We start from the raw sequence: 23,948 nt of genomic DNA, 5'->3' as shown, positions 1-23,948 counted from the left end.
GTGTGTGTCCTCTAAATAATTGAATACAGCCTGGTTTGGCTTACAAATACTATTACACAAGCTACACACTGACTACTGTACATTGTATCAAAGTGTCATATCTTCAGTGTTGTGCTATAAAAAGATATAATAAAATATTTACAAAAATGTGAGGGATTTACACACTTTTGTGATATACTGTATATCATTTATTATCCCGCACATTGAACGCTACAGAAAAATTATGGAAAAAAATGATAGTAGAATTGCCTTTTTTGGGCATTCTGCCTGACATGTATGAAATAAAAAATGATTATAAAGGCATATGTACCACAAATTAGTAACAATAAAAACCACAGCTAAAAATATCTCTTTAGAACTATGTGCTCAGAAATAAATATTGCTCTCTGAATATGATGCAGACAGGAAAAGATTTTATTTTTATAAAGATATTTTTTTGTGCAAAAGTAGTAAAACAGACAAAAATTGTCTACATTGGGCATCACTGTAATCATATTGTGATGCTCATTCAATAGGTGTCACTAGATATGTGACGCCCTGGACCCCAGGGGTCACAGGTAACAACACCTACCACATTACACACACACCCCCATCCCTTGTGAGGACACACACAGTCACCCGAAAGTGAGACCTGATGCCTACGTCAGGGCCAGTAGGGCACACCAGGTGGGCGGAGTCAGGCGGAAAGGCACGCCCACCGAGGAGACTACTGTCCTGAGGCAGGAAATACACACAGTTTTGAAGAGAAGTTTTAGACAGAGAGTTGACAGGAGGTGTGGAGGAGCAGAGCTGTCAGGGACCCGGGTTGGAGCCTGGGATTCCGGTTACGTCAGGCAGGCAGACGGTGGTGGCCGCCTGCAGGAGTACCGGTACAGCAACCGGCGGAACCATAGGGACCGGGCCAGGGTTGGAGCTCGCCGGCCCTGAACCGGGGAGTCAACCGTTTACCGGAGCACCAGAAACCGGGTAAGCAGACCCCGTCCTAGCTTAGAAGCCACTGAGTGTAGGCAAATTAACTGATTGCAGTCTGGACCTCACGGGTTCATCCTCACCCAAAGTCCCGAAAGAAGGAAAAAGCCCACCGATACCAAGTAAGAGCCACCGCCAAGGGCCAAACAAAAAAGGGCCAATGGGCCAGCGCCTGCGGGCAACCGAGGGCTCCTCCGGCAGCTAAACACCGGGGAGCGGGCTACCACTATCCAGGCAAGGGAGCCGAAAACTACAACAAGAGGTGCAAGGGAAAGGGGCCACCATCAGCCTCACAAGGGACACAAGCAGCCGGCTGCGGGACCCGACCATACCCGAACTTTGGTTTACCAGTGACTCTGAGTGTGAATTAATCGTGAGTACACCAGTGCCATCCGGGCATGACATTGCACCGCAGCACGGCCCCCCCTGCACCCCGACAACAACACCGTCGCCAGTCCCCCACCGGGCCCCGGGACACACCGCCCCTACTCACGGAAGGGCTAACATCTAGGCTGCGTCCACAACACCGCTCCTGGGAGCCCCCTTCACTCCAGCCGCAGCGGTGGTGCATCCCGTCACCACGACCCATGGGTGGCGTCACGACCCATTAGACAACAACGCGGCCCCTCCGGTTGCGCACCTCGTCCCACTCCACCACCACCCCACTGCCTTCCCCTTAACAGAGCGACGTGGCCCCCGGTCCGGAGGCGCATGTGCCACCGACAACCCGAGCCGGACCTCGAGCGGCTCGGCCCGAGCAGTGGAGCGGCCGGACCCCTCTCAGGGCGGTACAGATACAGCTAGTAGAGGAGTAGTCAAACAAGCCGAGGGTCAGGAGCTAGGAGGTCATGTTTGGAACACAGGGAGAAAGCGGAGCCGAGGTCAGGGCACGGGCTGGAGGTCAAGGAGGCAGAAAGTCACATATTGGATACAGGGAGAAAGCTTAGCCGAGGTCAGGGTACAAGCCGGAGGTCGGGAGCCAGGGGGTAACGTCAGGGTTAGGGGCATGGGCAAAGAATGGTAACTAAGGTCCGGGGCAGAGAGACAGGATCAGAGTAGTACACTTACGGGAGCCAGAAGCACTTTCTGCAGAACAGGAACTATGACTGGCAGTGTTCCAGGTGAGGTTGCTCCCTAATGAAGCAAAGCAATCCTCCGGAACGAGGCTCCTGTGAACAGACCCCTCCCAGCACCAACGCAGGATCTGAGGGGGGGAAAACCCACCCACCAGTGCATAACACAACAACAGAGCATTGACTCTGCAGGAGAGCAAAGCACTGCAAATCAGAACCATGACACATATCAATCCATACTATAAAGCTATAGATCTATTTATCCTGCACATAGACTGCAAAAAGAAACAAATATCAAAACCAATTCCAGAACTGCATTTTTTGTTACCCCTTACCAAAAAGGAAAATAAAAAGGGATCAAAAAGCAATATTTATAAAAGTAATACACCACAATAGCACTACTGAAAACTACATTTTGTCCCGCAAAAACGAAACCCACATGTAGCTCTGTTACTGTAAAAATATTAAAGATATGACACAAAATATGGTGATATAAATTTTTGTTTTTTCAAAGAGAATATTTATTGTATAAAAGTAAGAAGTCATAAACAAAATGCCATAAATTTGGTATAGCTATAATCATGCTCACACACTGAATAATGTTAACACTTTATTTCTGCAGAAAATGAAAAATGTAAAATTTAAAAAGTAAAAAAAAAAACATGTAAACCGGGGTTATTTCTCTATTTCTTCTCATAAGGAGTTAACCCCTTCACGACCTTTGACAGTTCTTTCCGTCATGGAGCGTGTCAGCGTGTTAAGCCCCGCCTCCTGCCGTGGGCCAGATGCGGCGATCCGCACACATATCAGCTGTTTTCAACAGCTGACATGTGTGCCTGCATGTTACGAGTGGAATCGCATTCCACCCGTAACATTAACCCCTTACATGCATATACGCGCGGTCATGATTTTCACTTACCGCCGCCCCCACCAGAAGTCACGTGAGTGATCACATGACTTTCGGTGGTTGCCATGGTAGCACAGGGTCATGTGATGATGCCTGCAGCTATGACAATTGTTTATTGGCATTAGTTTTTGTCCCTCCACAACTTCCATCTTCTCTCTCTACAATGGTGCATTGTGGGAAGAAGGAGCCCGTTTTCTTTACTAAAAACTAACAGCCAAGTAGGGGCAACCTACCTGTTTATTGTGTCCGGCGCCGACCTCTGGTAGCACAGAGCTACTTTTTTGTTCTGTTGACAAGGCGTGACTGCCAATGTGATGTTGATTGACAACTGCGGGAAGACAGCTGTCAATCAGCATGATGTCGGCAGTCATGTCCTGTCCACATAAAAGCCTGGAAGAAGAAGAGCTGCTCTAATGATATTATGCTTCTGATTCATCGGCAGGATCAGTCAGTGACCTCTCTGTGTCGCACAGCCTTGTGAGAAGCCGGGCCTACTACCTCAGAGGATGTTCAGGTCACGGTGTCTCCGATGGCTCCAGCAAATCCCTAGGTTAGGTGTCAAATTATGAAGAGAAAAATAACAGAGATAGGAGACTGAGTTGTGGTGATATCTGCCAAGTATAAGGCCGCTGAAGGAAGACAGACACCGAGGATTCTGTGAAAACGTGAATGAGGAACTTTACTGAAATCTTGTAACCAATCTTTAGTCAAACAAAGTTACTTTTTCCATTTCCTATAGACAGTCATTTCATAGCAATAAACAGTTCTCTTACACAGTGGACTACAGTAGTTCAAGCGTTTTTCCTATCCCGGCCTTGGGAGGATGGATGTCACTATCACTAACTGTGCTGGGTATAAGAGGACGAGTATCAGCGCAATTTACTGCGCAGTGCTGCAGTCCTTTTCCTTGTGTTAGAATATGGGTATAGTTTGTTGCTTACTTTTTCAGTACTCTGTTGCTGCAGAAGCAGGACGCTCCGAATGGGTGCTAATTAAACTCCCCGCATATCTCAATGGAGGTCTCCTTTTTTCTCCTGCATCACAGCAACTCAACCGCATCTAACCGGTTTTTCTTTCAACTGCCTCCTCAAGCTCCGCCCACAACAGCCACCTCCTTGCTTTCAAATCAATTGCAATACAAATTGCAATACCAAACCAAGGCAGTAGAGGGCAGCGCAACACTAAATAATTTACCTCCTCCCAAGGTGGGGAATAGGTGTCACAAATGTAATCACATAGATAATACAGAACACACATTAGTAGTGGCTTTTCTGGTCACTACATCTGTACCGGGGCCCAATAGAACAGACAAGTAGTTAGCAATTAACTGCCTGTTTTTTGTTTTTCTTTTGCTATAAGCTTAAAAATTAAGAAAAAATCTTAAATCTTAATCTTAATAAAATATAGATAAAGATTAAGATTACTAATCGTTAAATGCAGGTTTTTCGTTCAGTCCCATTAGCACAGATGTTTATAAACCAAATCCAGCCCCTCGCTATGCAGTCTGCCCTTACACAACTAACACAATAAGAAGGGATGACTTCGGCACAATAACAGAAGATAGTGTAACTAGTGAAAATGGAACAAATTATGTTACAAGAAAAATAAAGTAATTCAGATGAATAGAATGTTAACACAGTGCTTTTTACACACTATTGTTACCATAAATAATAGAACTGTTATAGTAGTGAAATCTTAGTCCTATTACCCTATCCCAAATGGCGTCACTGTCACTACTGGTCCATTACTGTTGCCACTCTTTAGGCAATGCAAAACACCACACAAGGAGTCCATGTAACCACCTGTGAAGCCGCAAGTCCCAGATTGGTGACTTGTTTATTACACTGGTCACACTGGCCAAGTTTGGTCCATGAAGCGCAGACACAGTCCCCATACAATTTGTGTACACGGGAAGCAACAACCCCCACAAGCGTCCCTCCACTACGGCTTAGTCGTCTCTCTCTCTCTCTCTCTAGAGTCTGACTCTGCTCACTCAGCTCAGCTTTCCTGGTTCTGGTTTGTCTTGAGTCTTCTCTCAGGTCTGGTCTACTTTGAGTCTTCTCTTGGGTTTGGTCTCTCATAATGGCAGCTATAAGCCAACTCCGCATCTCACAGAACCGTCCTGCTATAGGTCCAGGTGCTGACTCCTCCCTTTCTCTGTTGTCCAGGGCCTTATATAATTATTAACTGCGCCACAGATGTCACTAGACCCAGCATCACCTTCAATCTCTTCCCCCCTTGAGCTCCTACTAATGGTAACGTCAGAATCCCAGTGGCCAGAGGGACCTCTGCTGATGTCATGCCCATGTGACCAGAAAGGGGCGGGGCCTCCACCAACATTGCTAATACTGAGAAGATACATTATTCTTCTAAGTCCATGTCGGAATAGATGTGATTATAATAGAACAGGGGTCTAGGGGTAAGACCCCCCAGAGAGGGGGGGCAGGGGGGGAAGCCCCCCCCTTGCATCAGTATAGTGGACGGAAGGAAACATCGCCATGCCCACCAAACAAGCCGTCACGCCCACTAAGGAAGCCGGTCACGCCCACAGGTCCTTCTACCCACTGGGATTTAGCCACAACCTCCTACTAATACACTTCATTCTGCTTCTACTTTCTCTATCGTCAATGACCAGCAGATGGCAGTGTTCGCTGGCAGTTACTCTTTTCGGGATTAACTGTGTGTCTTCTTCCTTGTCTATCCCTTTACATTTTTGTCTCTCTTTAAACTCGCCAGTTCTAAGCAAGAAAGATCACTTTATCTCTAAATTCTCCACAGAGGCGGTCACAGTGTTGATAGTATCCAATCACATTCTTGTGTTTTCTGCATTATGTACTGCCAAAGGAAATCATCCTTCATGTACCCTGTGGGTGGGATACCAATGTTGGCACACTCTGTTTTGTGAGGTCCCTCTTGGTTTGTCTCTTCAGGAACACGCGGGCCTTCTGGTACTTTTCTTGTGGGTTCAGCCTCTGACCTATTCTCTGGACCTAGACATTTCAACTAGATAGCTTCCCTTCCACGGCCTGGACAGCCTTTGAAAGTTTCCACCCGTGCCGAGGCCAGGCTTGTCCGAAGAGTCAAGGCTAACCCAAGGACAACAAGGAAGGAGCTTCGGGAAGATCTCATGGCAGTGGGGACATTGGTTTCAGTCAATACTATAAGTAACGTACTCCACCGCAATGGTCTCCGTTCCAGACGAGCCCGTAAGGTACCTTTACTTTCAAAGCGTCATGTCAAGGCTCGTCTACAGTTTGCTCATGATCACTTGGAGGACTCTGAGACAGACTGGTTCAAGGTTCTCTGGTCTGATGAGACCAAGAACGAGATCTTTGGTGCCAACCACACACGTGACGTTTGGAGACTGGATGGCACTGCATACGACCCCAAGAATACCATCCCTACAGTCAAGCATGGTGGTGGCAGCATCATGCTGTGGGGCTGTTTCTCAGCCAAGGGGCCTGGCCATCTGGTCCGCATCCATGGGAAGATGGATAGCACGGCCTACCTGGAGATTTTGGCCAAGAACCTCCGCTCCTCTATCAAGGATCTTAAGATGGGTCGTCATTTCATCTTCCAACAAGACAATGACCCAAAGCACACAGCCAAGAAAACCAAGGCCTGGTTCAAGAGGGAAAAAATCAAGGTGTTGCAGTGGCCTAGTCAGTCTCCTGACCTTAACCCAATTGAAAACTTGTGGAACGAGCTCAAGATAAAAGTCCACATGAGACACCCAAAGAACCTAGATAACTTGGAGAAGATCTGCATGGAGGAGTGAGCCAAGATAACTCCAGAGACCTGTGCCGGCCTGATCAGGTCTTATAAAAGACGATTATTAGCTGTAATTGCAAACAAGGGTTATTCCACAAAATATTACACCTAGGGGTTGAATAATAATTGACCCACACTTTTATGTTGAAAATTTATTAAAATTTAACTGAGCAACATAACTTGTTGGTTTGTAAGATTTATGCATCTGTTAATAAATCCTGCTCTTGTTTGAAGTTTGCAGGCTCTAACTTATTTGCATCTTATCAAACCTGCTAAATCTGCAGGGGGTTGAAGACTACTTGTAGGCACTGTATGCTCATTTTGTGTTTTTTTCTGTGGTTTTTGTCTGTGAAATTGCATGGTGTGACAGGTTATCCTTGTGAGGCAAATCCCGGGATATGAAGATGAATTATGACTTCCAGTCATAATCGCTCATCACTCCCTGGCAGTGCCCCCCTCCCTTCTTGTTCTCAATGTCCAGCATCTGTGAAGGTGTTACACCTCCATGGCCATCTCCTGTGATATGGAGATGAGATGATGTGGGAACAATGGACACAGGAGGACTCCCTGCCGTGACCCTGTGGTAGGAGCTGCTATCTAATTAGCAAGCTTGGAAGTATCCAGACAGAACGACTCCAGTAAAAAATGGTTCATATCTCGCAAGCCATATTTCCGATAAATATGGCAACCATAAAAATGGTGTCTCCGCATGCGGACGATGCTGGCACACCCTTTTTATGGGAGCGGGAGCTTGGGAAATACCCCAGGCGTGATATCAGCCAATGTGGAACTAGTAGACGAGTCATGAGTCCTCTCATTCTGTAGCTAAATTCATAACTGTCACAATGAGAGCATTGGCGTCCGCCTACGACGCTCCCAGGCAAAGTTATGGCCCATATTCCATGTTGTGGATTGTCCATAACTCCAGCCAGGGGTGGAGCAGTGCTCCCTCTGAGGTCACTAAGGTAGGAGGGGACCTGGATTTGCCCAGGTTGATAACCCTACTTCGGCCATTTTCCAGGGTTCTTTCGCTGGGGGTCACGTGTAGGAAACATCTGTGGGAGTTCCTGGAAACCTGGCCTACAGCGCCCCCCTGTGGCCAGACGCACAAGGTAACTGCGGGAACTGTGTATGCCTGTTTGTAAACCATGCTTTATCTGTAACTGTACTCTGACATATGTATATTCTGTAGATTCCCTATTGTATATATTGTAGTTTCTAGTGTGGCTTTAGGCTGATTAAATTATATAATTAATCTTGGGCTGTTCTGTTATCTCGATCTTGAATCCCACGTCTGTGTGTTCGGCTAATAGTTACCGTGAAGCGGTTGGTGGCAGCGAGTTGTGCCAAGGATTATTGTGGGGAGGCCAGTGAGATTCGGGGAGGTTTTATATATTCCGCCCGCGGAGGTCGGGGGAATATATACCCTACTCTCACCGGGGACCCTTCAATAATCGGCATAAGTAGTATAGCGGCCTCCTTGCTTATTGTTGGGCAATTCCATAATTGGCCTGACTATAAGAGGGGCGCTAGAGAGCGCGTCACGTGCTCTGTCTGTCGGTCGGGAGGTATAAAGGAGGGGTGACCCCCACTTGTTACCCCCCGATTGTGACGTACTGGTAGCCAGCGCGGGGGATTTCTGAGAGACCCCCCCGGTGGTTTGTGACATATTGGTGGCATAGCGGTGGGATCGAGATAATAGTGTGTGTGAGTGTGAGACCCATACTCCCAGACACTAAAGACTGCCTGCAGCAGCTGTGGCTGCTGGGGTCTTCAGACTAGCTCAACACTAGAGTGTCAGAGTGCAGATACTGTAAGGTGTGTGGAGGCATCAGGTGTCAGTTCTGTGTCAGTGACCAAAAGTCTGCAAGAATGGCTGAGAGCACCAGGAGCAAAGCCAAAGGAATGGCCGATGCTAAGGCCAGAGACGATGAGGAGGTTGTCCACGAGTCCTCCAGGAGCCAGACGCCAGAGAACAGCTCTGCAGAGGACATCGCACAACCTGGCACTGCTGGACAAAATGAGGAGGAGCTCGCCCAAGGGTCCTCAACGAGCCAGATGCCAGCCCTCCGCTCTGAAATGGACAGTGAATCACCTGGCTCTGCAGCGTGCCGCAGATCACCACTTGCCAATCCCTCCGGCCTGAGAGGTGCAGAGGCCCTCCTTCAAGCTGCCTTGGCCAGGCTTATGGCTGGAGACCGGGATACCTACGAGATACTCATGGCCGAGCGTGGGCGACAGGCAGCGCGTGACGCTGAGGCTGCGGAGCGGCAAGCAGCGCGTGACGCTGAGGCTGTGGAACGGCAAGCAGCGCGTGAGGCTGCGGAGTGGCAGGCAGCGCGTGAAGAGCGAGAGCGAGAGCGACAGGCAGACCGTGACTACCAGCTGCAGCTAGCTCAGCTCCGGCCCTCATCAGCCACATGTGACCTTCAAAACACCAAACTTCCAAAGGTCCGTGTTGAGGACTTCCCAGTGCTGGAGAAGGATGGAGACTTGGACTCTTTCCTGACTGCTTTTGAACGGACTTGCTTGCAGCACCATCTGGACAAGGATCAGTGGGCCAAATACCTGACCCCCCGTCTAAGGGGTAAGGCCCTGGATATCCTTGGGGACTTGCCTGCTGAGGCAGATCAGGGCTACGACACCATCAAGCGGGCCCTGATCCAACAGTACAACCTCACTCCAGAGTCCTACCGCAAGAAGTTCCGGACCCTGCAAAAGGGACCAAAGGACTCCTGGGCTGACCACCGGCGGGCACTTGCCCGAGCTGCCGACCACTGGACCCAAGGCCTGCAGCTTTCCACCGGACCGGAGATCCTGGACTTGTTCATCACGGAGCAACTCTTGTGGAACTGCCCTGAGGATCTCCGCCAGTTCATCCGAGACCAGAAGCCAAAGGGGTCCACGGCTACAGCTGCCCTGGCCGATGACTACACCAACAATCGGGCTCCTGAGGCCAGGAGAGCAGCCACCAGCAGCACCTGGAGAGGGGGTAAGATGAACTCTGCGACTGCCCCACCTGCCCCTAGACTGCAGGGGGTGTCCCCCTCAACTCCCCTCTCCAGGCCCGTGGCAGAACCAAGACGGTGCCACCAGTGCAACCTACCTGGACACTTCAAGGCCAAGTGCCCTCAGCGTCCCAAGGCCCCGGCTCCGTCCCCGTCCCAAGGGCCGCCCAAGGTGTATTGTGTGGGTGGGGGTGGTGGTAGGTCCCTGGACAGCTTCCAACCTGTCACCGTCGGCCGGTCTGTGACCATAGGACTGCGAGACAGCGCCTCGGAGGTGACTCTGGTGCGGCCTGACATGGTGTCCCCCCAAGACTTGATCCCGGGAAAAACCCTCGCTGTCTCCGGGATTGGAGGCATTGACCCGGCGCTGCCTGTTGCTGACATTTATGTGGACTGGGGCGCAGGGCGAGGGGTGAGGGAGGTGGGGGTAACTGATCGGATCCCTGCAAACGTGCTACTTGGGACAGATTTGGGGCAGATAACCTCCCAGTTTGGGCCCCCCCCAAGGGCTGAACCTTCAGCCCGTACTGACATGACTCCTAACAATGTTAATGTGTTATCTATGAATGATGTAAGGGAGGAGGGAGTGAACTCTGATATTTCTGCTTGCATAGACACCATAGACACACACTCAGCTGCAGCTGTGACAGGGGAGGGGGTCAGAGAAAGGTGTGACAATGCCTCTACAAGTAACCAGCCAGTGAGCTGGGATCTGTTGCCCTCTGCAGGGATAAGCAGAGAGCAGGGTGCTGCAGGGGGAGGACCAGTGTGTGGGGTGGGGGCTACCACAGCAAATGTGGGGTCCCCAGAGATTTCACAGCGGGGTTCTGTTGCTGCAGGAGGGGAACAGGCAGGTGAGATTGGGGCCGGTCCAGGAGCGGAAGTGCTCCCAGGTAAGATCTCGGTGCATGGTTCCCCCACAACCGGGGTGTCAGGAAGCCAGGTAGGTCTGCCTGAACCGGCGACTTGGTCAGGAACGGAGGAGGAGCAGGCACGACCCACGGTCGCAGCGGCTGTGGCCGCTGTCACCCGCAGTGGGAGTGCTGGAAGCCAAGGGGCCTCCCGGAGGTCCGATAGCTCTTCCCCTTCTGACCAAGTGGCAGCCGAGTCAGGCGGAGGCCAGGACACAGGTCCCGGGGTACTGACCGAAGATGTGACAGTCTCGTCGATTCTGGCCACATCTAGTCAGGGGTTTCAGGCAGCGTTAGAAGCTGACGACAGCCTGAAAGCTCTTAAGGAGCAGGCGGCACAGCCTCCCTCGGACTCGGACCCGGAGCGAGTGGTCTGGGACCAAGGACGGCTGTACCGGGTCACGGTCCAGCAGGGTTCACCGGAGGCGTGGCCCAGGGACCGACAGTTGGTGGTACCCTATCCGTTCCGGACGGAGTTGTTGCGGATCGCACATGAGATTCCGATGGCCGGACACCTAGGGATCGCTAAGACCAAGGCCAGGTTAAACCAGCATTTCTACTGGCCAAAAATGGGGGCCGATGTGGCTGCCTACTGCCGTTCGTGTGAAACCTGTCAGAGAGTGGGGAAGGCGGGGCCACGCCCCAAAGCCCCACTGGTATCTCTGCCCATCATCGATGAGCCTTTCAGGAGGGTGGCTGTGGATCTGGTCGGCCCGCTGGCCATCCCCAGCAGCTCCGGGAAACGCTTCATACTGACGGTAGTGGACTATGCCACCCGGTACCCAGAAGCAGTGGCCTTGTCGTCCATTCGGGCTGACAAGGTGGCCACCGCATTGCTGGAGATTTTCTCCCGAGTGGGTTTTCCCCAGGAAATGCTCACTGACCGGGGGACCCAATTCATGTCCCAGCTGATGGAGGCCCTCTGTAAGCAAGTCCAGGTGCGACATCTGGTGGCCAGCCCGTACCATCCACAGACTAATGGCCTGTGCGAGCGGTTCAATGGCACCTTAAAGCAGATGCTTAAGATGTTGGTCGACTCCCATGGGCGTGACTGGGAGCGGTATCTCCCACACCTGTTATTTGCTTACCGGGAGGTTCCACAGGCCTCAACAGGATTCTCACCGTTTGAGCTCCTGTACGGGCGACGTGTGCGGGGCCCCCTGGCTCTGGTGAAAGAGGCTTGGGAAGGGGATTTGGCCACCCCTGGAGTGTCGGTTATCGAGTATGTCATGCGCTTCCGGGACAAAATGCAGGCCTTGACGCAACTGGTACACGACAATATGGCTCAAGCCCAGGCCGATCAGAAGCGTTGGTACGACCAGAACGCTTGTGAGAGGACCTACCAAGTGGGTCAAAAGGTGTGGGTACTGGTCCCCGTACCACAGGACAAGCTTCAGGCAGCCTGGGAAGGCCCATACCTCGTGTACCAGCAGCTCAACCCTGTGACGTACCTGGTCACCCTGGACCCTGCCCGTGGAAGGCGGAAGCCCGTCCATGTGAACATGATGAAGGCACATCATGAGCGGGAGGCATGTGCGCTCCCCGTGTGCAACCTGCCCGAGGAGGGAGAAGCGGAAACCCTCTTGGATATGCTAGCCCAGGTTAGGGCAGGCGGATCCATTGAGGATGTGGAGGTTGGCCACCAGCTCTTGGAGGACCAACGGTCCCAGCTGTGGGCCACCCTACTCCCCTTCCGGGGGTTGTTTACCAACCAGCCCGGAAGGACTGACTTGGCTGTCCATCACGTGGACACTGGGGATCATCCCCCGATCCGGCGTTCAGCATATCGGGTCTCCCTGGAGGTGCAGCAACACATGCGCCAGGAGATTGACGAGATGCTGAAGCTGGGGGTGATCCAGGCATCCAACAGCGCTTGGGCCTCGCCTGTAGTCCTCGTCCCTAAGAAGGACCGAACCACTCGGTTCTGCGTGGACTACAGGGGGCTCAATGCTGTCACGGTCGCCGATGCGTACCCAATGCCACGCATCGATGACCTGCTCGATCAGTTGGCCGGGGCTCAGTACCTGACCATCATGGACCTGAGCCGGGGATATTGGCAGATCCCCCTGACTCGCAAGGCCAGGGAACGCTCTGCCTTTATTACCCCATTTGGACTATACGAGTCCACGGTGATGCCATTCGGGATGAGGAATGCCCCTGCCACTTTCCAGCGGATGGTCAACACCCTGCTCAAGGGACTTGAAGGGTACGCGGCCGCGTACCTGGATGACATTGCCGTCTTCAGTCCCACCTGGGAGGACCACCTAGAGCATCTAGCACAGGTGCTCAGGCGGATCCACCGGGCAGGTTTGACCATCAAGCCGGGAAAGTGTCAGCTGGCCATGAGCGAGGTCCAGTACCTCGGTCACCGGGTAGGCGGGAGAACACTGAAGCCCGAGCCTGAGAAAGTGGAGGCCATCGCATCCTGGCCCACCCCCAGGACCAAGAAGCAGGTGATGTCCTTCTTGGGGACCGCCGGGTACTATAGGAGGTTTGTTCCACGCTATAGTAGCCTGGCAAAGCCCTTGACGGACCTCACCAAGAAGAAGCTGCCCTCTGCAGTCGATTGGACAATGGACTGCGAGACAGCCTTCCAGGCCCTAAAGGACGCCCTTTCCAGCCCGCCCGTGCTACAGGCAGCCGACTTCATGCGGCCGTTTGTAGTACAGACCGACGCCAGTGACTTCGGCCTCGGTGCGGTGCTCAGCCAGGTGGACTCTGCGAGCCAAGAGCACCCAGTCTTGTACCTGAGCAGGAAGCTGTTACCAAGGGAAGTGGCCTATTCCACGATGGAGAAGGAGTGCCTGGCCATAGTGTGGGCCCTGCAGCGTCTGCAACCCTATCTATACGGGCGCCACTTCATCGTGGAGACGGACCACAATCCCCTCAGCTGGTTGCACACCGTCTCTGGGACGAATGGGCGATTGTTGCGATGGAGCCTTGCGCTCCAGCAATACAACTTCACCATTCGCCACAAAAGGGGCCGTGACCACGGTAACGCAGACGGGCTGTCCCGACAAGGAGAGGTCGCGGACGGGCGCACGGGGGAACACCGGAGTGTGCTGCCCCCTAGCGCCCTCAAAAGGGGGGAGGTGTGAGGCAAATCCCGGGATATGAAGATGAATTATGACTTCCAGTCATAATCGCTCATCACTCCCTGGCAGTGCCCCCCTCCCTTCTTGTTCTCAATGTCCAGCATCTGTGAAGGTGTTACACCTCCATGGCCATCTCCTGTGATATGGAGATGAGATGATGTGGGAACAATGGACACAGGAGGACTCCCTGCCGTGACCCTGTGGTAGGAGCTGCTATCTAATTAGCAAGCTTGGAAGTATCCAGACAGAACGACTCCAGTAAAAAATGGTTCATATCTCGCAAGCCATATTTCCGATAAATATGGCAACCATAAAAATGGTGTCTCCGCATGCGGACGATGCTGGCACACCCTTTTTATGGGAGCGGGAGCTTGGGAAATACCCCAGGCGTGATATCAGCCAATGTGGAACTAGTAGACGAGTCATGAGTCCTCTCATTCTGTAGCTAAATTCATAACTGTCACAATGAGAGCATTGGCGTCCGCCTACGACGCTCCCAGGCAAAGTTATGGCCCATATTCCATGTTGTGGATTGTCCATAACTCCAGCCAGGGGTGGAGCAGTGCTCCCTCTGAGGTCACTAAGGTAGGAGGGGACCTGGATTTGCCCAGGTTGATAACCCTACTTCGGCCATTTTCCAGGGTTCTTTCGCTGGGGGTCACGTGTAGGAAACATCTGTGGGAGTTCCTGGAAACCTGGCCTACAGCGCCCCCCTGTGGCCAGACGCACAAGGTAACTGCGGGAACTGTGTATGCCTGTTTGTAAACCATGCTTTATCTGTAACTGTACTCTGACATATGTATATTCTGTAGATTCCCTATTGTATATATTGTAGTTTCTAGTGTGGCTTTAGGCTGATTAAATTATATAATTAATCTTGGGCTGTTCTGTTATCTCGATCTTGAATCCCACGTCTGTGTGTTCGGCTAATAGTTACCGTGAAGCGGTTGGTGGCAGCGAGTTGTGCCAAGGATTATTGTGGGGAGGCCAGTGAGATTCGGGGAGGTTTTATATATTCCGCCCGCGGAGGTCGGGGGAATATATACCCTACTCTCACCGGGGACCCTTCAATAATCAGCATAAGTAGTATAGCGGCCTCCTTGCTTATTGTTGGGCAATTCCATAATTGGCCTGACTATAAGAGGGGCGCTAGAGAGCGCGTCACGTGCTCTGTCTGTCGGTCGGGAGGTATAAAGGAGGGGTGACCCCCACTTGTTACCCCCCGATTGTGACGTACTGGTAGCCAGCGCGGGGGATTTCTGAGAGACCCCCCCGGTGGTTTGTGACAATCCTATTGCATTTAAACCAACTTATGCTCTGGCTCATTTTTTGTTTTTTCTATTGTCTAGATTAGCCAGATGTGTCAGTGTGGCTTCTCGTGGCACTGCAGGTACTACCCACCATTCATCCTCATCATCGGCAAATCTCCTTGATGCAGCATTTCTCTGCTTTTTTGGTGGTTTCAGCCTCAGTCTGCTCTTCAGACACACAGGAACGGAGCATGTTGCGATGCAGAACTCTTCCTGGTGACTCTTCTTCCTCATCAGGTCAAACCTTGTGATCCCGGCACTCAATTTGGTCACTATTTTTCTCCCAATTCCTGAGAGGCCACAAAACCTGTCGCTAAGCATCTGAAATCTGGGGTCTCATCACCCTACATCTCTTCATCCACATCCTGGGCCGATCCCTCACGGGTCACTCTCAGGGCCGCCATCAGGGCATTACTACTGTGATTGGTGTAGGGGGCCCGGTGAAGAGAGGGGACTCGGACAGACCCTGGGTAATTACTTAGCTTTATTAAGCCCCCGGTAGGACGGGCCCCTTCTCTTCACCAGGCCCCAGTCAAAGCAGCAGCAGCAGAGGGGCCCCGCAGTGTCGCTTCACTTCCTTACATGACTAATTTGCATGTGATGGGGTGGAGCATGCAAATTAGCCATGTGGTGGAGTGGAGGCAGGGTCATTGGAGCGGAGCAGGGTGCCGGCACGTCATTGCTGGGCCTTGCAGCAGTGTGGTGAGGTCATCACTCTGCGACCTCATTACACTCCTGCAAGTAACAGTGGCAGAGGTAGCGAGGACGCGGCAGCCAGCGGTACAGGTAAGCGCTGTGAGCTGAAGACAATCGCCAGGTGGGGGTGGGGTAAGTGGCGTGGCTTGGCGTGGCCCACCTGTTGATCTTGTTCGGGGGCCCGCTCGTTGATCTCAGCCCGGGGGGGACGTCTGATCTTGGGGGGGGCGCTGATCTCAGCCCGGGAGAACCGCTGATCTCAAGCGGGGGGCGGGGGCAGCGCTGATCTCAGACTGGGTGGGTTTGCCGAACCCAGCCTCTGCCTTACCTCAGCTTCAGCTAGATGCACGGGAGGGCGCTGAAATGCATCACGAGCAGGTGAGTATAATGTGAATCATGTGTTATGTTCTGTCTGTAGGTGTTATGTGCTGTCTGTATGTGTTATGTGCTGTCTGTATGTGTTATGTATAAGATATATGTGTCCTGTAAAGTTTGTAATATGTACCTGTCTGTCTATGAATAAGTAATGGCGTAAACAACTGCATATTATAAAGTTATTGATATATGTACCAAAATATATGCATAAATATACACATCATATGTTACGCAGAAAAGGACTGTAATATGTGAACCAAATCGCTAATGACAGACAAAAAAGACGCAAGAGAGAGGCGATCATCGGTTCAACTCATTTTTATTTTTATATTGTGATAGAGAACATGCAGAGAGGTGATGGGGGAGAGAGGAACGGTATACATCACCGCAGACAGTACAACAATGGCAACTATGTACTAGTTGAATGCAAAAAATTGGTATATTGTCATATGCAAACAGGGAATAATGACCCACAGATCAAAAACGCATGCTCACAGAGATGGTGCACCAGGGAAACTCTTAATATAAGATATAATAAAGAAATAAACTAGAAAACCTAGTGTATATATAAGAGGAAACCATGGATAACAATATTTCACCTCTCAATATAGAGAGATATGTATCATATACAATACACCATGTGAGCATGTATCCATGCTGGTGGTGGAAAGCCACAACACAGCGGGAAAGCACAAGGACCACAATGACTAATTATAGAAAGTGAATAAGATAATACAATATATGTATATTCTCACATTAGGGTTAATGTGCTTTTCCAGCAGTAGCGGTATAGACCAGCACCAACAGGGGCATGCATAGCTACTAGTTGCTGAAGCACACAATACACTTACAGCATGAAGATACAAAGCAGCATGCAGCCATCATTTCAAGGGTACTAACCACTGATTGAAGCAAGGCAATCATACGATAATAACATTACCTAGATAAAGAGGACTGCGGAGGGAATGCGCCCGATGCGCATTTCGGAGTTTACCTGACGAAGGTACACTCCGAAATGCGCATCGGGCGCATTCCCTCCGCAGTCCTCTTTATCTAGGTAATGTTATTATCGTATGATTGCCTTGCTTCAATCAGTGGTTAGTACCCTTGAAATGATGGCTGCATGCTGCTTTGTATCTTCATGCTGTAAGTGTATTGTGTGCTTCAGCAACTAGTAGCTATGCATGCCCCTGTTGGTGCTGGTCTATACCGCTACTGCTGGAAAAGCACATTAACCCTAATGTGGGAATATACATATATTGTATTATCTTATTCACTTTCTATAATTAGTCATTGTGGTCCTTGTGCTTTCCCGCTGTGTTGTGGCTTTCCACCACCAGCATGGATACATGCTCACATGGTGTATTGTATATGATACATTTCTCTCTATATTGAGAGGTGAAATATTGTTATCCATGGTTTCCTCTTATATATACACTAGGTTTTCTAGTTTATTTCTTTATTATATCTTATATTAAGAGTTTCCCTGGTGCACCATCTCTGATAGCATGCGTTTTTGATCTGTGGGTCATTATTCCCTGTTTGCATATGACAATATACCAATTTTTTGCATTCAACTAGTACATAGTTGCCATTGTTGTACTGTCTGCGGTGATGTATACCGTTCCTCTCTCCCCCATCACCTCTCTGCATGTTCTCTATCACAATATAAAAATAAAAATGAGTTGAACCGATGATCACCTGTCTTTTTGTGTATACTATCTGTATGTATAAACTGTCTGTCTGTGTATATAGTCTATCTGTATATACAGTCTGCCTGTCTGTGCATACTATCTGTGTGTGTTTACAGTCTGTCTGTGTATACCAAAAAATGCAAAACAAGAATGCCGCGGAGACACCATCACATGTTTCTCAACGCTGGCAGGAAACTAGCCAGGTCTTTCACCGGGAAGGAACAACCATGGGAAGGGCAGTCTCCAGTCAAGGAAACCGCCTATACCAAAACATGGTATCCATCCACAGACAGCTGTTTCGGGGTATTTGCCCCTCATCCGTATGGAGTAGGAAACTGGCTAGTGGGAGCAATGCCTAGTAGAAGACTACATAGGTAAGGATGGTTGACCTCAGGGAGATCAACATCCTACACCGCGGAGACAGCATCACGTGTTTCTCAAGGCAGTGACACTGGAACAAGGCCCCCGTGGTTGTTCCTTCCCGGTGGAAGACCTGACTAGTTTCCTGCCAGCGTTGAGAAACATGTGATGGTGTCTCCGTGGCATTCTTGTTTTGCATATTTTCCCAGGGGGCCTTGTTCTAGTGTCACTGTGTTGAGAAACACGTGATGGTGTCTCCACGGTGTTGGATGTTGATCTCCCCGAGGTCAACCATCCTTACCTATGTAGTCTTCTACTAGGCATTGCTCCCACTAGCCAGTTTCTTACTCCACACTGATGAGGGGCAAATACCCCGAAACAGCTGTCTGTGGATGGATACCATGTTTTGGTATAGGCGGTTTCCTTGACTGGAGACTGCCCTTCCCATGGTTGTTCCTTCCCGGTGGAAGACCTGGCTAGTTTCCTGCCAGCGTTGAGAAACATGTGATGGTGTCTCCACGGCATTCTTGTTTTGCATATCTTCCCAGGGGGCCTTGTTCTAGTGTCACTGCGTTGTTGGATGTTGATCTCCCCGAGGTCAACCATCCTTACCTATGTAGTCTTCTACTAGGCATTGCTCCCATTTGCCAGTTTCCTACTCCACACTGATGAGGAGCAAATACCACGAAACAGCTGTCTGTGGATGGATGCTATGTTTTGGTATAGGCGGTTTCCTTGACTGGAGACTGCCCTTCCCATGGTTGTTCCTTCCCGGTGGAAGACCTGGCTAGTTTCCTGCCAGCGTTGAGAAGCATGTGATGGTGTCTCCGCGGCATTCTTGTTTTGCATATTTTCCCGGGGGGCCTTGTTCTAGTGTTACTACGTTGAGAAACACGTGATGGTGTCTCCGCGGTGTTGGATGTTGATCTCCCCGAGGTCAACCATCCTTACCCATGTTGTCTGTGTATACCGTCTGTTTGTGTGTATACTGTCTGTGTGTATACTATCTGTCTGTGTATACAGTCTGTCTGTCTGTGTATACAGCCTGTCTGTGTATACCGTCTGGAGGCGGAGCTGGGGTGGTGCCTGGTCGGAGTCCTAAGGGGGCCCGAAAATTTTGCCAGTAAGGGTCCCTGAAATTCCTAGTGGCAGCCCTGGTCACTCTGGATGGTGGATCTGCATGGGTATTTTCAGCCTTCGCCAGATAGGCTATCTTGTGCTGGTACTTGGACATCCTCGCAACCCATTGTTGTTCCAGTGATCCCAGTTTTGCATTTTCTAAATGAGCAGGTATGTTGTTGTCAGTCTGCACATTAACTTCAGACCCTAGCAGATATTCTACAAATTTCTCAATTATGGGCCATACCAGGGCTAACAATTCTAGTTTGACTGAGCTATAATTTTCAGGTTTTCTCTCCATGTCCTGGAGGGATCTGCTAGTGTAGGCACTCACTCATTCTTGCCCTTCCTGAACCTGGGCCAGCATTACTCCTATGCTATAGAGACTCTCCTCTATGTATAACACAAATCATTGAGAGAAGTCTGTGTAAGCAAAGATAGGAGCATTCGTCAATGGGGGCTTTAGTGCCTGACAGGCTTCTTCCTGCCTTCACCACCACTGGATTGGCCAACTCTTGGGACCTCCAGTCATCCCCCTTAGCAGGTCGTGTAGTGGGCTGCAGTCTTGAAATCCTTGATGAATATTCTATAATAACTGGTCAAAAAGCTGCATGTAATCATACGAGTTCATTGAAAAACATCTAGAAAAGAAAAACAGACTCTTTTCAAACATCATGAAAAAAATAATTTATTAAACATATACAAATCAACAACCAACATTAAAAAGATGCATCCTTGGTAACATACACTCCTCAGCGACAGTCATTGTCCTCCCAAGTTTTCAACAGCACTGTTGATGAAAGCTTGGGAGGAGCAGAATTATCCAGGTGGTGAAGCTTGAATAAAGCCACTTATTTGCTACAAGAGTGAGTGACAGAATCTTTCATGTCTTTGGACTTTCTTTCCATATGCACCACATGAATTAAGGTGGAGTGACGATTGTTTTTGAATATTGGAATCACTGACAGACTGAAACGGGTTTTGCTCAAAAATATCCCTGTATTTCGCACCATCCACCTTCCCCTTGACTTGGACCATTTTCCCAGTCCTTGCCACCAGCACAATTCACTGTGGGGATGGTGTTCTTGCAATGTTGAGCAGTGTTGGTTTGGTGCCAGACATAGCGTTTACCTTTGTGGCCAAAAAGTTTGGTTTTGGTCACAACTGATCACGGCACATTCCTCCATACATTTGAGGAGTGAACATACATAACCTAATCCAGAATGTGATAGGGCAAACCACAACAGGAAAATTAGAGACACCTGGTGAGGAGCAAACTAATAAGGGAAAACAAAGACAATTGAAACCATCAGCTCCAATCATAAAACACAAGGTCACTGGATCAAATCCTCAAACCGAGCCATGACACATGCCCATTTCAATGGCTTAGGAAGGTTGAGCCTACTGACAGATTCACTTTCAGAGGCGGCTCAGAGGTTGTTCTCTGATTTGGAGCCGGGGTATCGTTGGGGTCACGGTGTTTGTGACGCACACCCGGCGTCGTTAGCGACATCGCAGCGTGTGACAGCTAGGAGTGACGATCAACGATAGCAAAAAAGGCAAAAATCATTGATCGTTGACACGTCGCTCCTTTTCATAATATCGTTGGTGGTGCATGCTGCTGGTTGTTCGTCGTTCCTGCGGCGTCACACATCGCTATGTGTGACACTGCAGGAACGACGGACATCTCCTTACCTGCATCCACCGGCAATGAGGAAGGAAGGAGATGGGCGGGATATTCCGCCCGCTCATCTCCGCCCCTCTGCTTCTATTGGACGGCTGCCGCGTGATGTCGCTGTGTCGCCACACAAACCGCCCCCTTAGAAAGGAGGCGGTTCACTGGCCACAGCGACGTCGCAGGGAAGGTAAGTCCGTGTGACGGGTGTAAGCGATGTTGTGCGCCACGGGCAGCGATTTGCCCTTGATGCACAACCGACAGGGGCAGGTATGCTTGCTAGCGATATCGATAGCGATATTGCAGCGTGTAAAGTGCCCTTAACTCCAGAGTGTTTCCACCCCAGTGCTGAACTCACAGCCTTTGTCCCATAGAAAAAAAATTGGCTGGCAGCTAATGTTTCAAACTGGCAGTGCAATGTTGATGACACATGATAGTTTGTTTTTTTCTATCTCTGTGCTGAATACCAAGCTTTATAAACAAAAATGAGAGAGATGAATGGGTCTTGTTGAGAAACATTTGTGTAAATAACACAAGGTCATCTGACCTGTGGACTGAGACACCCGCTCTCTTATCCAAATAAAGCGAGCTAATAACAGAACCTGCCGCTGGATGAGACACTCTTCATTAGAGATGAGCGAACCGGTCGCGGTTCGGCTCGAGGTCGGTTCGCCGAACGGGGTGCCCGTTCGAGTTCGGTTCGTCGAACGTTCGATGAACCAAACTCGAACCTATAGGCTATAATGGGAGGCAATCACAAACACATAAAAATGCATTATAAATGTACACAAACAGTTAATAAACATTGCCATAACACTTACCGGTCCTCGCGATCCCTTCTGCACTCTGTCTCCTGCCGCTATTCCATCTGATGATCGCTGAATCCTCCCGGTGACGGCACTGCCAGCAGAGATGCAGGACCTATCGTGACGTCAAAATAGCCATGTGACCAGTCACGTGGCTATTATCTCATTGGCTACAGACTGGTCACATGACTATGACGCGTCATGTAGGACCTGCGAGTGCATCTCTCCGGTACACGGTGCACATATGTGTATCGCCGTGTACCGGCGACATGCTCTAGCACATGGTCGACTCCCCGTTCCGTTAGGGACCGGCTGACACAGCCGGTCATTAACGGAGATCACCGTTGTCATAGCAACGCAGTTAGCGGTGACGTCACCGCTAACCGCGGCTCCGAGAGCACCGTTGCTATGGTAACGCGTCTGTCAGCGTTACCGCTGACAGCCAGCACTGATCACTCACGGAGTGAAGGCTGCACGCTGCTTCCCTATTGTAGTGAGGATTGTAGTGAGGATGAGGTTCCCCAGCCCCAAGTGATGAACTGGTGAACCTCATCCTCACTACAATCGTCACTACTACTACACTAGTGAGGATTGTAGTGAGGATGAGGTTCCCCAGCCCCAAGTGATGAGCTGGTGAACCTCATCCTCACTACAATCGTCACTACTACTACACTAGTGAGGATTGTAGTGAGGATGAGGTTCCCCAGCCCCAAGTGATGAGCTGGGAAACCTCATCCTCACTACAATTGTCACTACTACTACACTAGAAAGAAAGAAGACAGAAGAGCAGGATCGTGGAGGGCTGACAGGGGGTAATAAAGATGGAGTCTCTAATGTGTCTGTGTATTTATTTCTATTAAAGTATTTTTTCTCTGTGTGGTGTTTTTTTTAACCCTTTATTGGAGATTCTTAATGGCCGGGTCAAACGTGCCTGACATTAAGAATCTCTGGCTTAATACTGGCTAGTAAAACAAAGCCAGTATTAACTCATGATTACCCAACAAGCCACCCGGCTCCAGGGCTGTTGGAAGAGTTGGATACAGCGCCAGATGATGGCGCTTCTATGAGAGCGCCATTTTCTGGGACGGCTGCGGACTGAAATCCGCAGCAGAGGCGCCCAGAAACCTCGGGCTAACCTGTGCTGCGGATTCCAATCCCCAGCTGCCTAGTTGTACCCGGCTGGACACAAAAATGGGGCGAAGCCCACGTCATTTGTTTTTTAATTATTTCATGAAATAAGTGAAATAATTAAAAAAAACGGGCTTCCCTATATTTTTGGTTCCCAGCCGGGTACAAATAGGCAACTGGGGGTTGGAGGCAGCCCGTGGCTGCCTGCTGTACCTGGCTAGCATACAAAAATATGGCGAAGCCCACGTCATTTTTTTGGTGGGCAAAAAAATTCTGCATACAGTCCTGGATGGAGTATGCTGAGCCTTGTAGTTCTGCAGCTGCTGTCTGCTCTTCTCCATACAGACAGACAGCAGCTGCAGAACTACAAGGCTCAGCATACTCCATCCAGGACTGTATGCAGAAGTTTTTTGCCCCCTGAAAAAATTATGTGGGCTTCGCCATATTTTTGTATGCTAGCCAGGTACAGCAGGCAGGTACGGCTGCCCCCAACCTCCAGTTGCCTATTTGTACCCGGCTGGGAACCAAAAATAAAGGGAAGCCCTTTTTTTATTATTTCATGAATTTCATGAAATAATTAGAAAACAAATGACGTAGGCTTCGCCCCATTTTTGTGTCCAGCCAGGTACAACTAGGCAGCTGGGGATTGGAATCTGCAGCACAGGTTGGCCTGAGCTTTCTGGGCCCCACTGGTGCGAATTGCAGTCTGCAGCCGCCTCAGAAAATGGCATTTTCATAGAAGCGCCATCTTCTGGCGCTGTATCCAACTCTTCCAGCACCTGCCTGCTATACCTGGCTAGCATACAAAAATATGGCGAAGCTCACGTCCTTTTTTTGTAGTTTTTTGGCAAAAAAAATAAAAAATGCTTCCCTGGATTTTCCATTGCCAGTGAAGGTAACACCAAGCAGTGGGGGTTAGCAGCCAGTAGCTGCTTGGATTACCCTTAGCTAGCAATACAAAAAATGCAGCGGGAGCCCATATATATTTTTTTAATTATTTATTTAAATAACTAAAAATAAAATGGGCTTCCCTGTATTTTGATTGCTGGAC

General features: G+C 50.0%; 1 protein-coding gene across 1 annotated transcript in view; it reads left to right on the top strand.

Moving 5' to 3' along the window:
• The window catches only part of LOC142297313 (uncharacterized), a 145,307-nt gene extending 130,140 nt beyond the window's left edge, over nucleotides 1-15,167 (top strand). Inside the window, exon 5 of the mRNA XM_075341551.1 lies at nucleotides 15,084-15,167. Within this exon, the coding sequence (XP_075197666.1) occupies nucleotides 15,084-15,167 (84 nt within the window). The remainder of the gene's footprint in view (nucleotides 1-15,083) is intronic.
• Nucleotides 15,168-23,948: the final 8,781 nt, after the last annotated feature.

This window comes from Anomaloglossus baeobatrachus, chromosome 3 (genome assembly GCF_048569485.1).
Source record: "Anomaloglossus baeobatrachus isolate aAnoBae1 chromosome 3, aAnoBae1.hap1, whole genome shotgun sequence".
In the NCBI taxonomy this organism is placed as follows: Eukaryota; Metazoa; Chordata; class Amphibia; order Anura; family Aromobatidae; genus Anomaloglossus; species Anomaloglossus baeobatrachus.
This window is presented reverse-complemented; position numbering and strand designations above follow the sequence as displayed.